A 12,609-nucleotide genomic window follows, 5' to 3' on the forward strand; every position below is an offset into this window, starting at 1 on the left:
TAGCATCCTTCTAGTTTCAGGCCCATATTTTTGTATGTGGATAAAACTAAATTTCAAAGAACATACAGCATCGAAAACACTGAGATTATTGTAATAACTGAGTCTGACTATGACACTACAGTAAGAGAAGCTAATAAATGAATCACTATACTTCCAGCTTTCTGTTTTTTTTTTTTTTTTTTTCCCCCCAGCGTAGATGCAGCTCACATACCAAAAACTGAAGATGATTATGAACTGCTTTGTTCTTGGTTCTTATGTGAATGTTCTCATAGTATTCCTGCTGTCCATGAAATCATAAGTCACAGTAACAGTTGCCTGAGAAGTAATAAGAGAGCCAGATAAAAGGCACTCAGCTGTAAATTTATTACTAGCAAAGTATCATCCTTCCAAAAACCAAACCTATAATTTCTTGGAACGATCTATATTCTAGCTGATTCAGAGCTAGAAATAAAATGCAGCTTTGCAGTCAGATAGGTTTTTAAGACTACATTATAATCAAACCTAATATATATGAAATATTGAAGTCAACATTTGACTTACCTACATAAAACAATACTGTATGTAAGAAAATATTAGTAGTTTACAGATTAACTCAGCTTTGTTCAAAATTAAAACTGAAAATGAAAGCATGTCTTTATACATCAAAATTCTACTGGGCTGCTTGTTTTCCCAGACAACCATCCTAAACAAGAACTTAGTTTATTGAGAACTGACTTTTGAATGTGGCATTTTTCTGAATAATTGAGAACTCATTGGGTCACCTTTATGTCTTCCTGAAGGCTGCTACAGGTAGCCACGAGAAAGCTTTTTAACAAACGTTATCTGTTCAGTGTAATTGGATGCTTTGAGGTTAATACTGTCATCGCTTTCTAAGAACAACAGAAAAAGTATTATTTTATCTATGTCAAATCCAAACTTTTTTAAAAAAGACAAGTAACGTGCTCACATGCTTGACAAACATGTCCTGTAAAAAACTAATTTTTGCCTCTCCATCAAAATATTTTTGCCAAGAAGTTTCTATTTTTCATTACTTGAAGAGCTGCTAAAGAAAATACAGTAAATATGCTTTTTATTTAAGAACCTCAAAGCACGTAAGGTCAAGTTCAGTCAACTAAAAGGTTAAAAAAAGAAACTATGGCATATTTTCAAGTACAAAGATCTAGGCTGTCTCTACTTTTTGGTATAATAAAATTCTTACAAACAACATATTATAGGAGTAAAGCTAACTGTAGCACTGCTCAGAAAAAAGCCATGAGGCCAACTGCAACCACTTGTAACTCCAACTTACTGATTATTTCAGATTCACTTTCTGAAATATTTCTCTCACTATTTACTTGATACCCACATGCACACTGTATACCAACAAGACTAATCAGCAGCTGGAAACAACTGTAATTTAACCTGGAAATTAACAGAACTTGCAAGTAGATATATTTTTAGTAACAGCTTGAAAATTTAGGCCATTAAATTCATTAACAAGCTTGCAGATATGAATATCTCATCTACTTAATTGAGTACTCATAAAAAACTAACCCATGTGCATATTTCATTATATAGCTGATTTTACCATTCAGTGATGCTCTCATAATTTAAGTAATTTCCCACTATAAATTTTAAAATTAAGCAATGTACTGCAATGTACCAATGTTTAAATTATCAAAAAAGAAAGACAAAAATGTGGTTACTGTATACTTCTGATAGTAACTATCAGAAATAATAAAACTAGGACACAACTCTGAACACATAGCTAAGTTTAAATGGAGTATCTGAGTTGACTTACTGTTGCCTTATTGACATTGTACGTAGGGAAGAAATACATTTGGCATATTGCTACATATGAACCTTACAGCTGATTAAAGACAGAAAATACAGAAATAGTTTTACTTTGGACTATCATTCAATCCACATTCCCATCTTGTGGATTGAATGTGCATTAGCAGCTGGAGCACAGCAGGTAAGATCTTGCAGCTAAATCCCAGTTTACATTCACCTAAAGGAGCTGATTTGTGCACGGGACAGACCCTTTGAGATACACACCAAAGCATGGTAAGCAGTGACAACCACTTGCTTCAAAGGCACGCTGCTCCTGACCTGAGCTAAAATATCAACGTAGATAAGACCTTTAAGTACCAAGGCACACTGTTGCCACTGCTGTTTGCTCCTCCTGAGAGCTGTGTGCCTACCATATACAAAGAGATTGTTACTTCATTTCTTACTACTTCTTTCACGTGTTTGCTATAGTTTCTTCTCTGATTTATTTTTGAAGAAATTTGAATGAAAGAAATACATCCACACAACTCTGGTATCACCGCTTTAATTCACCAGGAATCCCTACTCCCCACCCAGTCACATCATCATCATTAATCCTTCTCTGGATTACACCAACTTGGAAGAGTGACCATAGAAAAATCACTACATCTGAGACTACCTATGCGTGAAATGAAAAACGACCAACAGCTCCACAGAGATAAGGAACCTACATTTTGTAATGTCCCTTACAAAGAGAAGGCTATTATAATTTTCTGAGCAAAGCAAAATTTTGCTATTATACTTGATTATAATGCTGGCTGGTCATGATGTTAGTACATTTGGAATACAGATTATTATATAAATGAAATCACAGTTGAAAATGTGATTTGATGGCACATAAAAGAGCCTAATTCTGCATAGATCAAGTGATAACTCATCAAGCAGCAGTGGTACAAAATTTTCCTTTTTTTGGAGCTGAATGGCATATAGAAATAAACCAGAAGATTCTTCAAAACCAACTGTGGATTGAGTTATAGCCCCATTACTGACAACTTTATTGTATGCTTTGCTATTTTTTTTCTGAACAGCTGAAATATTTTAAACTATGATTTATTAATTTGTAGACTTGCCCACAAAAAATTTTCCATACAAGTTTATAAAACTTAATTCCTTCAAATTAGGAATAGAATGAAAAACTTTACCACAGCAACGGAAGAAAATTAAATACAAAAGCTAAAAAATAAAGATGGGGGGTGGGGGTAGAAGCACACAAACTAGTTCTGAAGGTTTAAGATATTAATAGCAAGATAGCTTATCTTAAAAAAAAAAACAAAAAAAAAAAAACAAAAAAACAACAAAACAACAAGCAAAATATATGTCTTAATCTCATACTTCAAATATCCTCCTGCAGAACAGTTTTCTCAGACAGTACGTAAGAGCAAACAAAGAAGAAAGGTATTTTTCACTTACAATAAAAAATAAAATTCAAAACTCAGACTTAATTTTTATTATAGTTTTCTACTCAGTCTTCCTGAAAATAAATGTTCAGTGCCAAAAACTTATAACAACACTATTTGTGGCAGGTCTCCAAGATAATTTCTTTCAAATTTTGTTAGCTTTTTCTTTCCTTATTTATTTTTAAAGGAATTTAACACTCCTTAAGCAGGAAGTTTAGTCAGGCATGCCTGACTTTTTCTTGATGGGTAGCTTCGATATCAAATAAAACAGCACTACATATTTATGTTCCTTAGATCACATCTACCACTACGTCTACCTACCAATAATTTTCAGCATCTTTTCATCTACCTGTGGGGTTACAAAGGCATAGAAAACCCAATCCTCTACACCCTCACTTAATACTGGTAAAACAGTGATGCAAAAACCTCAAAAAAAGCAGGTTGTACTTATTTCTCAACCCAGCATTTTTGTATGATTTAGTTAGCCCCCTAGATATAACATGCCATAGCTATACCTCATAGTTCTGAAGAAGGAAAAAACTGTCTAGTTTTATAGCAGATTTGTGACCTAATTTAATATTGAGAAAAATTTGAAAAATCAAATATTTGCCACAGAAGGACCTCCAGAGACTATCACCTTTCTGTTAGCAAAAACTTTCTAGGAAGGTTATGTGGAACACAGCACAGCAAATTTGGTATAATCTGTTCACAGAAATCACTTCTGAATTCTTGTGTGAAAAGAAATTTATGAAGCATTACAACTCCTTCTGCGCATCTAACAAAGAAAAGACAAATAAATGAGTTAGCTAAAAGACATTTCAGGCACAGCAAAGTAGAAAGAATATTGTTATTCTTCAGGGTAAAATTCATGTTGGATCTTCCATATGGTTATGGTACTTAAATAGACACAGACTGAAAGATAAACTGTCTTATAAGAGACAAATGACAAGTAAAACCAAGGAAAAGCTTTAAGTGATGTAAATCATTTCATAAGAGGAAATTCTTGATTTGTTAAGAAGGCTGTACGCTTGCTGTTACAATAACTCAAGTCTACTGAGCAATATATTGCAAAATTGAAATTCAAAAGTCTTTCAGGCAGTTAGTATGATTATTTTTCTGTTTTACACAGGTATAATGTAACCCTTCATATCATCAAAATGGGATTTTAACAGCCATATTTTAGGGCAAACATGCATACAAATTTAGACTTATGACACTTGAACAGTCATTTTTTCTGCACTAGAAGTCTTCAAATAGATCTGCAAAAAGCAGCACTGGGTTAGCCAACTGCAACATTGCTTACACTTGCAAATGAAAAAAATCTATTCTGTATTTTTTTCTAAGAATGGAACACAAGAATGATTTTTTTTTTTTTTTAAGTATGTTTGTGGTCAAATGGCATCCTTAAAATGAAAAAGAAATCTAGTTTAAAGATAGTAAAATGGATGATGAACAGAAGCATGCATGCAGGTGGATGCAATTTTAAGAGTAAGACTTCCAGCTTTCTTTTAAATTTTTCTTCTACTTTTTAAGTTCCCCACCTTGTCTAGACATTTGCAATTATATTCTAATATTGTTGAAACTTTCCTGCTACAAAAGTAATTCATTTTTAAAATAAATGAGTAAAGATACCATTAAAATAACTTGTCAGTATATACTGTACCATAAAGATTGTTCTGGGAAGGAAATCACTTAAGAAGTTTGGAGAGCATTTCACTCTGATCAAATCTATTTTTCATAAAACAAGAGACAAAACAGAGCATGGGCTGTAACTACATTCTTCAAGTATAGCTATCCTATGCACAGTTTTCTCGTAAAAATAACTTTTTGCACCTTGAAGCAAAGAAGTATTAAGGAGTGAGATTTACCCTAGTATATGTAGACACTCAAATTAGGTCAGAATCACTAGAATCCTAGTCCATTCTCAATTAGACTACTTATAAGTTTTTCCAGCAGGAAATACTGGGTATGAAATCCTTTACTAATCATATGAAGTGTTAATAAGGATTGCCTAACATGTGCCTAACAAACTTTTTGGAGAAACACATATACTTGGAACTTGACTGTATTTGGTCAACTTCCATCAGCGACTCAAAAAAGTACGGACTTGATCCATAGGTTACCTGTTACCTGAGATCCAACACTCCAAAATAAAGGGTTAACAAGCCACAAGAAGTTCTTTCCAAATAATGAAAAGCTTTTTTTTTTAATTTATTTTTTTATTTAAAGTTTAAATAGAATTTTCTCTCCTCAATTCAAGAGGCTGAACCATTTTTACTAAATTTTTCCAAAAGCAATGAAGTGTGAAATACAGAAAAAATCTAAATGTGTTTTAGCTCTACCAGTTTATGACTGGCAACGATACAAGCCACTGAAGTGGAGTTATGTAAGAAAAAAGTGTTAGGCAACTGAATGCGACTGATCCCACCTATTAAAATGGCTATCTGAAGACAATTTCTGGAAAGACAAATGTCTTCAATCATAATTATTATTTTCCAAAAATTTCCCTCCTTTCCAGTTTGCTTTTTAGATCTTTAAGCTAAATGCATCTAAGACGGACTGGGAATCTAAGTCATGCTTTTAGGCATGACTGCATTGTGTATTTAATTAGTACAACAGCAAAATGTTTGGGTAGATGAGTATTTTAGATCTTTGCCCCACATGATAAAGAGTTTTTTTTTTTTTTAAAGCAGGTTGCAGTTTCATAATTATACAGCAACTTTTTGCTACTTACCTCCTTACACTACTAGACATGGTTACATGACATAACTGCATGTATATCAGGAAATATTTTGGCAGTTTTATAGCCATATGTTTTTTATTACAAGTCTAAATAGGGACAATTAGGACTGTTATTCTGAGAATACTAGTACAAAAGAACGCAAATAGTTGGGGTGAAGATGGGGATAGGGCATAGATCCTTGAATAGAAAGTTTTCTTTATGAGAAAGTGTGTATTAGAAACACATTTCTGAGCTAAGGAAAAAAAAAAAAAAGGATAACGACAGCTTTCAAGTAAATGTTCTTAAATAGAAATATATACTTAATGTTTACATTGGAAATTTATTCAATAACGGTAGTTCCCTGATAGTCAAGTATATAAATAAATTGTTTTGCATGCCCAGAGGCCTCTTCCTTCTCAGAGCCTTCAAATTCACTTCCAAACAGAAGCGACATTAACGTTCTGCAGAACATCCTGCTCATGTGAGAACAGCAAGTTGTGCTGCCAACAGAAGCACTTGTCGTTAGAAGCTGATCCTGGACTTCAGTCTGGAATGTTTCACCATTATTTCTGGGAAAAAAAAACCTAGCTGAAGCCGCAGTAATTTTTTAGTTGCCTATGTACACTACATACAAAGAATATTTACTTTCTGAGTGTTAGAAATGCAAAGAAATTCATCCATTTAAACATACTCTTAGCTTGTCTGAACTATAGTTATATTCAGATTAAGTTGTACCATCAGGGAACACCAAAATTTTCCAGTTTGGAATACACATACTGAAATGCACACATTTGGCAAAAAGGAAGGTGGTAAAAGCTTCAATTCTTGATGATTTTTGAAAATTTATTTTTCTTTTATAGACTTTGGACACATTAATAGCTAAAATAGGAACGTGAGGAAGATTAAAGTAAGTTGTGAAACAATGATTTAAATCCAAGGCTAGATTTACACAAATAATGGTTGGGGCAGGCCTTTGCAATAGGCCTGTTTTTTCAATGTGGCAAGAGGTGATGGCGTTCATGGTAACAAATAAAATGCAACACCAGACTATACATGTATGACAGAACAGAAATAACTGAAAATTACTAAATATAATTTCAGCCTTGTTATGCTCCTAACACCTCAAGGATGCCAAATTTCACAACAGAAACTTCTGATCTTGCTGTATGGTTGTACAGCCCTTAGTTTTTAGAAACGTGGCCCCCGGAAACTGTAACCATTATTTGTGTTGGAATGGACGAAGCTCCGGGTTATTTCAATCCTGCTGTTTAATGACTGTTCTTACATCATCTCTCTGGTACCATTACCACATCTAACACTGATCGACCATGAAAACATCAATCCAAAACTCAAACTTAAAATGGAATTAGGATGACAGACTCCTTTCTATCGAGCAGAATTTCCTGCCTAGAAAGCATACAACATCAACAACTGTATCAGTACTTTGTGAGCTGATCTCATGTTTAGTTACATCTTACTGTTCAGAAGGCAGTAACTTTTAACTTGGACTGCAGTACTTGCTTTAATCTTTAAGCAGGTGGTTCCAATGTATCACATGAATAGGTCAAAAAAGTCAAAATAACGTAAATAAATCGCTTAAATCCTACCACGTACATTACCCACTATTAAAGAAAAACTATTAGTTCATTTAAGCTCCTGAGCTTAAATTCTTACAACAGAAGACAATATGTTATACAATTAAGCAAGCAGAAAAGCTACAGTGCATGTCTTTTTATTTTTAACACTTGGTGGTACAGGATGATGATCCCAGCAATTCTAAATTAAAACTGATATGATCTTCATCTTATATTGTCTTCTATATATTGTCAGGCTTAAAAACTTAGGGAGTTGCAGACTGAGTACCTTTCCTCAATGTATTTAAAATAGGCATTTATTTCATAAAGTTCTAGTTTACCAGCAAATTGGTTTCATAGCCATTGTTCAAACAATCAACGGTGGGACATCAAAATAATTTTTGCAAAAGGGACTAGTAAGTTTATTTAAATGAGTTTCTAACGTCATTTTTATGAATTTCCCACTAAAAAAATAAATCTCAAAAATTCAGAATTAAAAACAAACAAAAATGCCATAGCTTCCCAAAACCGTACTTAATATTTCATTTAAATTAACTCTACAAAGCACATTGTCCCAAATTTGATTCAAGATCAAGACTACTTTAAAATAAGTATGGGTTAGTGATCTTCAGTTCTTTCAAAACAGATGAGATCCTGGTTCTCAATAGATATTTATTACAACCATTTCTTTAAGAACAATCCCCAAATACTGCAGAAATCAGCAGGGCAACTTCAGCTAGCTACCAAGAAAAGTCACCTACACACTGAGGTTAACAACAACAAAGATCATATTGTCAAAAAACACAATAAATAGTGCAGGATCACAGTGAAACATCATTAACGCTTCTTTTTACACTTGAAAAAACTCATACCTGGGTACGCTGCTTGTTAAGCTTTTTTCACTTGATGATGACGATGATGACGACGATGATCCGGGTCTCTGATCTGTTTTCATTCCTACAGTCTCTGTTGCACTAATCTGAGGTTTTTCACCTTCCTTCTCTGGCTTTTTTTTTTCACTATCACTTTCATCACTGCCTTCTCCTAAGATGTCATCAACCTGCCAAAGAGTAAAGAGTCAATGCATCCTCTAACAGACTAGAATTATTCTTCTGTAATTACTAGATAACTCTTAGGTAATCATTAAGGATATGCTTCAAATTTTTTTTGACTTTCTCTTTGAAAATTCGTATTAAACACAAATAGCTTGAAGTTTCTGTAACAGCTCTATTCAAATTAAATATTTTTTGTCTGCTCAACTTGATAGGTATATATATACACACTCACATACATGATACAGCTACATTTGAAGGCATTTGCAGTTAATTATAGTAATACTGAAGCTGTAAACAATAAACTATATTAATTTCTAAATTGACAATATTTGTAACATAAAGGGATCGATATTTTATAAGATAATTTATAACATATATAAACAACCACTCGTGCAAGGCAAATTCAAGTCTCTAGCTAGTAACTATTCTTACATTTTCAGATATTTCTAGATAGATACGTAACTTTAAGTGTATTCCTAAATACTACAGTACTAATGCAATTGAACATAATGAATCCTGCTGTAACCAATTTGTCTGCTTATGCTAATAAATGCAAGTTTATGAATATGGTTATGTATTTCATTAAGCAATTATTTGGCCTTTGTTTCTAAGAAGTTAGCATTGTTTTTGGAAGAGTATGAAATTCATGTTACTTTGCTCCGTCAGGTCCAGAACTCCTGAAACTAACACTAAAAGCAAATCATACTCATGATCCACCCTGCTGGGCTTCAAAGGTTTGTATCCTTTTAGTTAGCATTCAACCTTCAGAAAAATAAGAAATCATGTGAAAATATAGGTGAAGATCCCACAGGAGGATATGGGAAGAAGCTAACTGTGCGCATTCCATTATTCCTAAAAGCAGTTTTTCTTAGCATAAATTGAAATACATCTCATTAGTCTCAATTCTCACTAATGCCACATCTGCTTTTTGAAGACAAAGAAAACCTCTGTGTATGAACACAGACCAAAAGATTTTACACCGTTTGCAATAGATAAATTCCAAAAGGCAAACAAAAGCCATGAAATAAGAAAGGTCACTTTGTATCTAGTGCTTCATAAATGCACCTCAATTTTTTGTTTGTTTGTTTACCTTGATATGCATGGCAGAAAACTCAGAGCTACTCCGTTTCTCAAACTAAGTGCAAAATTCAACGCCTTTCCAGTATTGCATCGCAAATACGGTAGAGGTAAATGAAATACCATTTTTTAACAAAGAAAACTCAAGGGAGAGTTTGCAAGCAAGATGGGAGAGGAAATAGAAAATACAGTTTTGTTATCACCAAAAGACCTATTTTTATGTTTTTAACGATGTCCTATGAGAGAGGCAAGACACATGATTCATGATAATGAAGGTGCTCTACATGGCAACTTCAAACATGTAGGTGATTCCCACCATACTTCTCCCGTTGACTTCAGAAAGATAAAATATGTAGCATTTGTCTTCAGTCCTCTGCTAAACAAACAGATTTGAGGGATTTATTAATATTCTCATAGCCAGTAGTAGTCAGCTACTCCAGTCTGACTGAACATTTTTCTTCCTTGTGCTACTTTCCACTGAGGATTCTAACCATCTATATAGATGCACGTTAGAAAATAAATGATGCAGAATGATGATTTTGAGACTCACCAGCATAAGAGAAAGCAAAGACATTTTGTTATAAAGTATAGTCATCAAAACATTATATTCAAAACATTTATTTTTTTCAGGGATATGCAGCTCAAGCTTTACAAACTGGTTTTAAAAATCAATGCTATACTATCCTGGGTTGGAATGATTGTTAAACAAAATGAAAAGTAACCTACTAGGTTCTTCGAGCTACGGTATAATCCAGTTCTCCATTGGCCCTTATCTTGATACATTTTTATTAACATGAAACATTGCTAATACCCAGCTCTCTCATTGTGAGGACTGTGGAGAAGACATAATAAAAGAGAACCACCTACCAGCTTAGCACATCTGAACACAGATGACATTTTCAGGCAGAAACTGCAAGAATTGCTGTGTCAAATTAACAGATCTCATTATTGATGAGATACAGCTCATCAGTATTCACGTATTAGACGAGATGCAGCTCATTTAATCCAAACTGCTTTTCCCATGACCAGAAGTTGTCACACATATGGAACCATGGAATGCAAATTGATGGTCAAAGAGACTGGAAAGACTGCTAGAGATAAGTGGACAGTGAATCCTGCCGAAGTGTGTGAAGTGGTGTGTATAGAAAATGCAAAATCTGAAGTGCTCTAGTACTACAGTTTCTGAGATGGGATGGCAGGAACACAATGCTTGTATATCTTCATTAGAATGATACTCATCGTAACTAACATGTCCACAAACTGACAGTCAAATGATAGAAGAAATCTACAGCTATACCAACTCCTTTCCAGCAAGTCTTGTGTTTAAAATTGCATACCCTCATTGCGAAAGCAATACTTCTCCAAGAAGTATTTTACAGATGTCTCTCACAAGCAGATATTCTATTTTTTTTCCTGAATAGTGAGTCCCATCTGTGTAAATCTTTTAAAAAACACAGAGTTCTACATTCAGGTTACAGATTAGAGTAGCAGTTGTAAAAAAAAATGCAAAATTATGCACTAAAAAGAAAAAGAAGCCTTCCTTAGTTTATTTCCTACCACTGTTTAACTGGTTTTAGAATTAAAACAACTGTTTCAAAATAAATTTACAAGTTAATTCACAGCAAGAAACATATTAGATACCAAAGACCAAACAGAACTACATACAAAGTGTAAACATCAAATCACAATAGAAAATTGGGAAAATAAGAACAGGTTAATAAGAACATAGGGGAGAAGGATCAAACAACATCTCGTCCAAAATATTCAACATAAGGAAGGGATTGGGAGAAGGAAGAAAAAGACCAGTGAGGCAGGCTCTAGATGCTAAAGCTATGATTAGTCTTCTGGTAGGCAGCATTCTGCTAGAAAACCCAGAAAGCTGGAAGCTATCTAGAAGTATTGCTTCCCTAAAATACTGAAAGAAAAAAAAAAAAAAAAAAAAGGACAGACTTATACACCTGAATTCTCAAAAATAAGCACATAAAGTCTTTATATAAGAGGTTAAAAAACCTCAAAAGTCTTTAAACTTCCAAGTGAAAACCTGTGGCCCACAGTGGCCCACATATGTTAAGTATTGAACCATGTCTAAAACCAAATAAATGCAAAAGAAAAAAAAAACAAAACACAGGAATAGTTACTGAGTATCAGTGTTGATATTCTGGCTTTTTATACAGAATGGTATAAAATTAAGAAATAGAACTGTGGTGTATTTATACTTTTTTCTTCTTGATATTAATAGTGGTTAATTATTCCTGCTCTTGGTTCTTATATTTACATGTAAATACACTTTTTGTTATGCTTTTCAAATATTTGTCGGGTCACCTTTGTATGCTGAGATTCAGATTCTCTACCTTTAAAAAACAAACAAACAAACAAGCCCACACCACCAAACACAACAAAACCAGCCCCAGAATGAATTTCTTCATCAACAATCATGGTACCATTAAAACAATACAACAATATTAACTGAGTAATCAAGTCTCCATCCATCACCATCTTGTTCTTCAGTAGCAGAAGTCCCTGAATAAATGCAATCTTCTTTCTCAAAACGTATTATATTTACAATACCTTTTTTTTTTTTTTCTTCTGAATATCCTATTGTATATATGGACAGGAGTTGGATGCAATGATCCTTGTGGGTCTCTTCCAACTCAGGATATATGATTCTATAATATTTTTGTGTGGCGGTTGTTGCCTTTTTTCCTCTGTGAAGGAGTATTGTAGATACCCCTAGATAGCTCTCTTAGTTTAAGTAGCAGAGAGATTTCTGAGTTACTTTAAGAGTAAGGCCTTCACAATGAGAGCAAAAGAATCTGTAACATGTGCTTCCCATCCATTGTGGTGTGGAATTCCTTTCATCTAAAGTTATTAAATTGCACACATAGAAACCTGCAGCCTTTAGTAAAAGACATATCAGTTTTAGGATGAAAAGCAACTATGTCAGAAAAGAAGCTTTAAGCCTTTGCTCTACACTG

At 33.6% G+C, this 12,609-nt stretch overlaps 1 protein-coding gene across 1 annotated transcript in view; it reads right to left on the bottom strand.

Moving 5' to 3' along the window:
- CTDP1 (CTD phosphatase subunit 1) overlaps positions 1–12,609 on the bottom strand; it is an 87,536-nt gene that overhangs the window by 13,752 nt on the left and 61,175 nt on the right. Inside the window, exon 12 of the mRNA XM_082752888.1 lies at positions 8,375–8,562. Within this exon, the coding sequence (XP_082609014.1) occupies positions 8,375–8,562 (188 nt within the window). The remainder of the gene's footprint in view (positions 1–8,374; positions 8,563–12,609) is intronic.

This window comes from Aythya marila (genome assembly GCF_965140915.1).
Source record: "Aythya marila genome assembly, chromosome: 2".
Lineage (NCBI taxonomy): Eukaryota > Metazoa > Chordata > Aves > Anseriformes > Anatidae > Aythya > Aythya marila.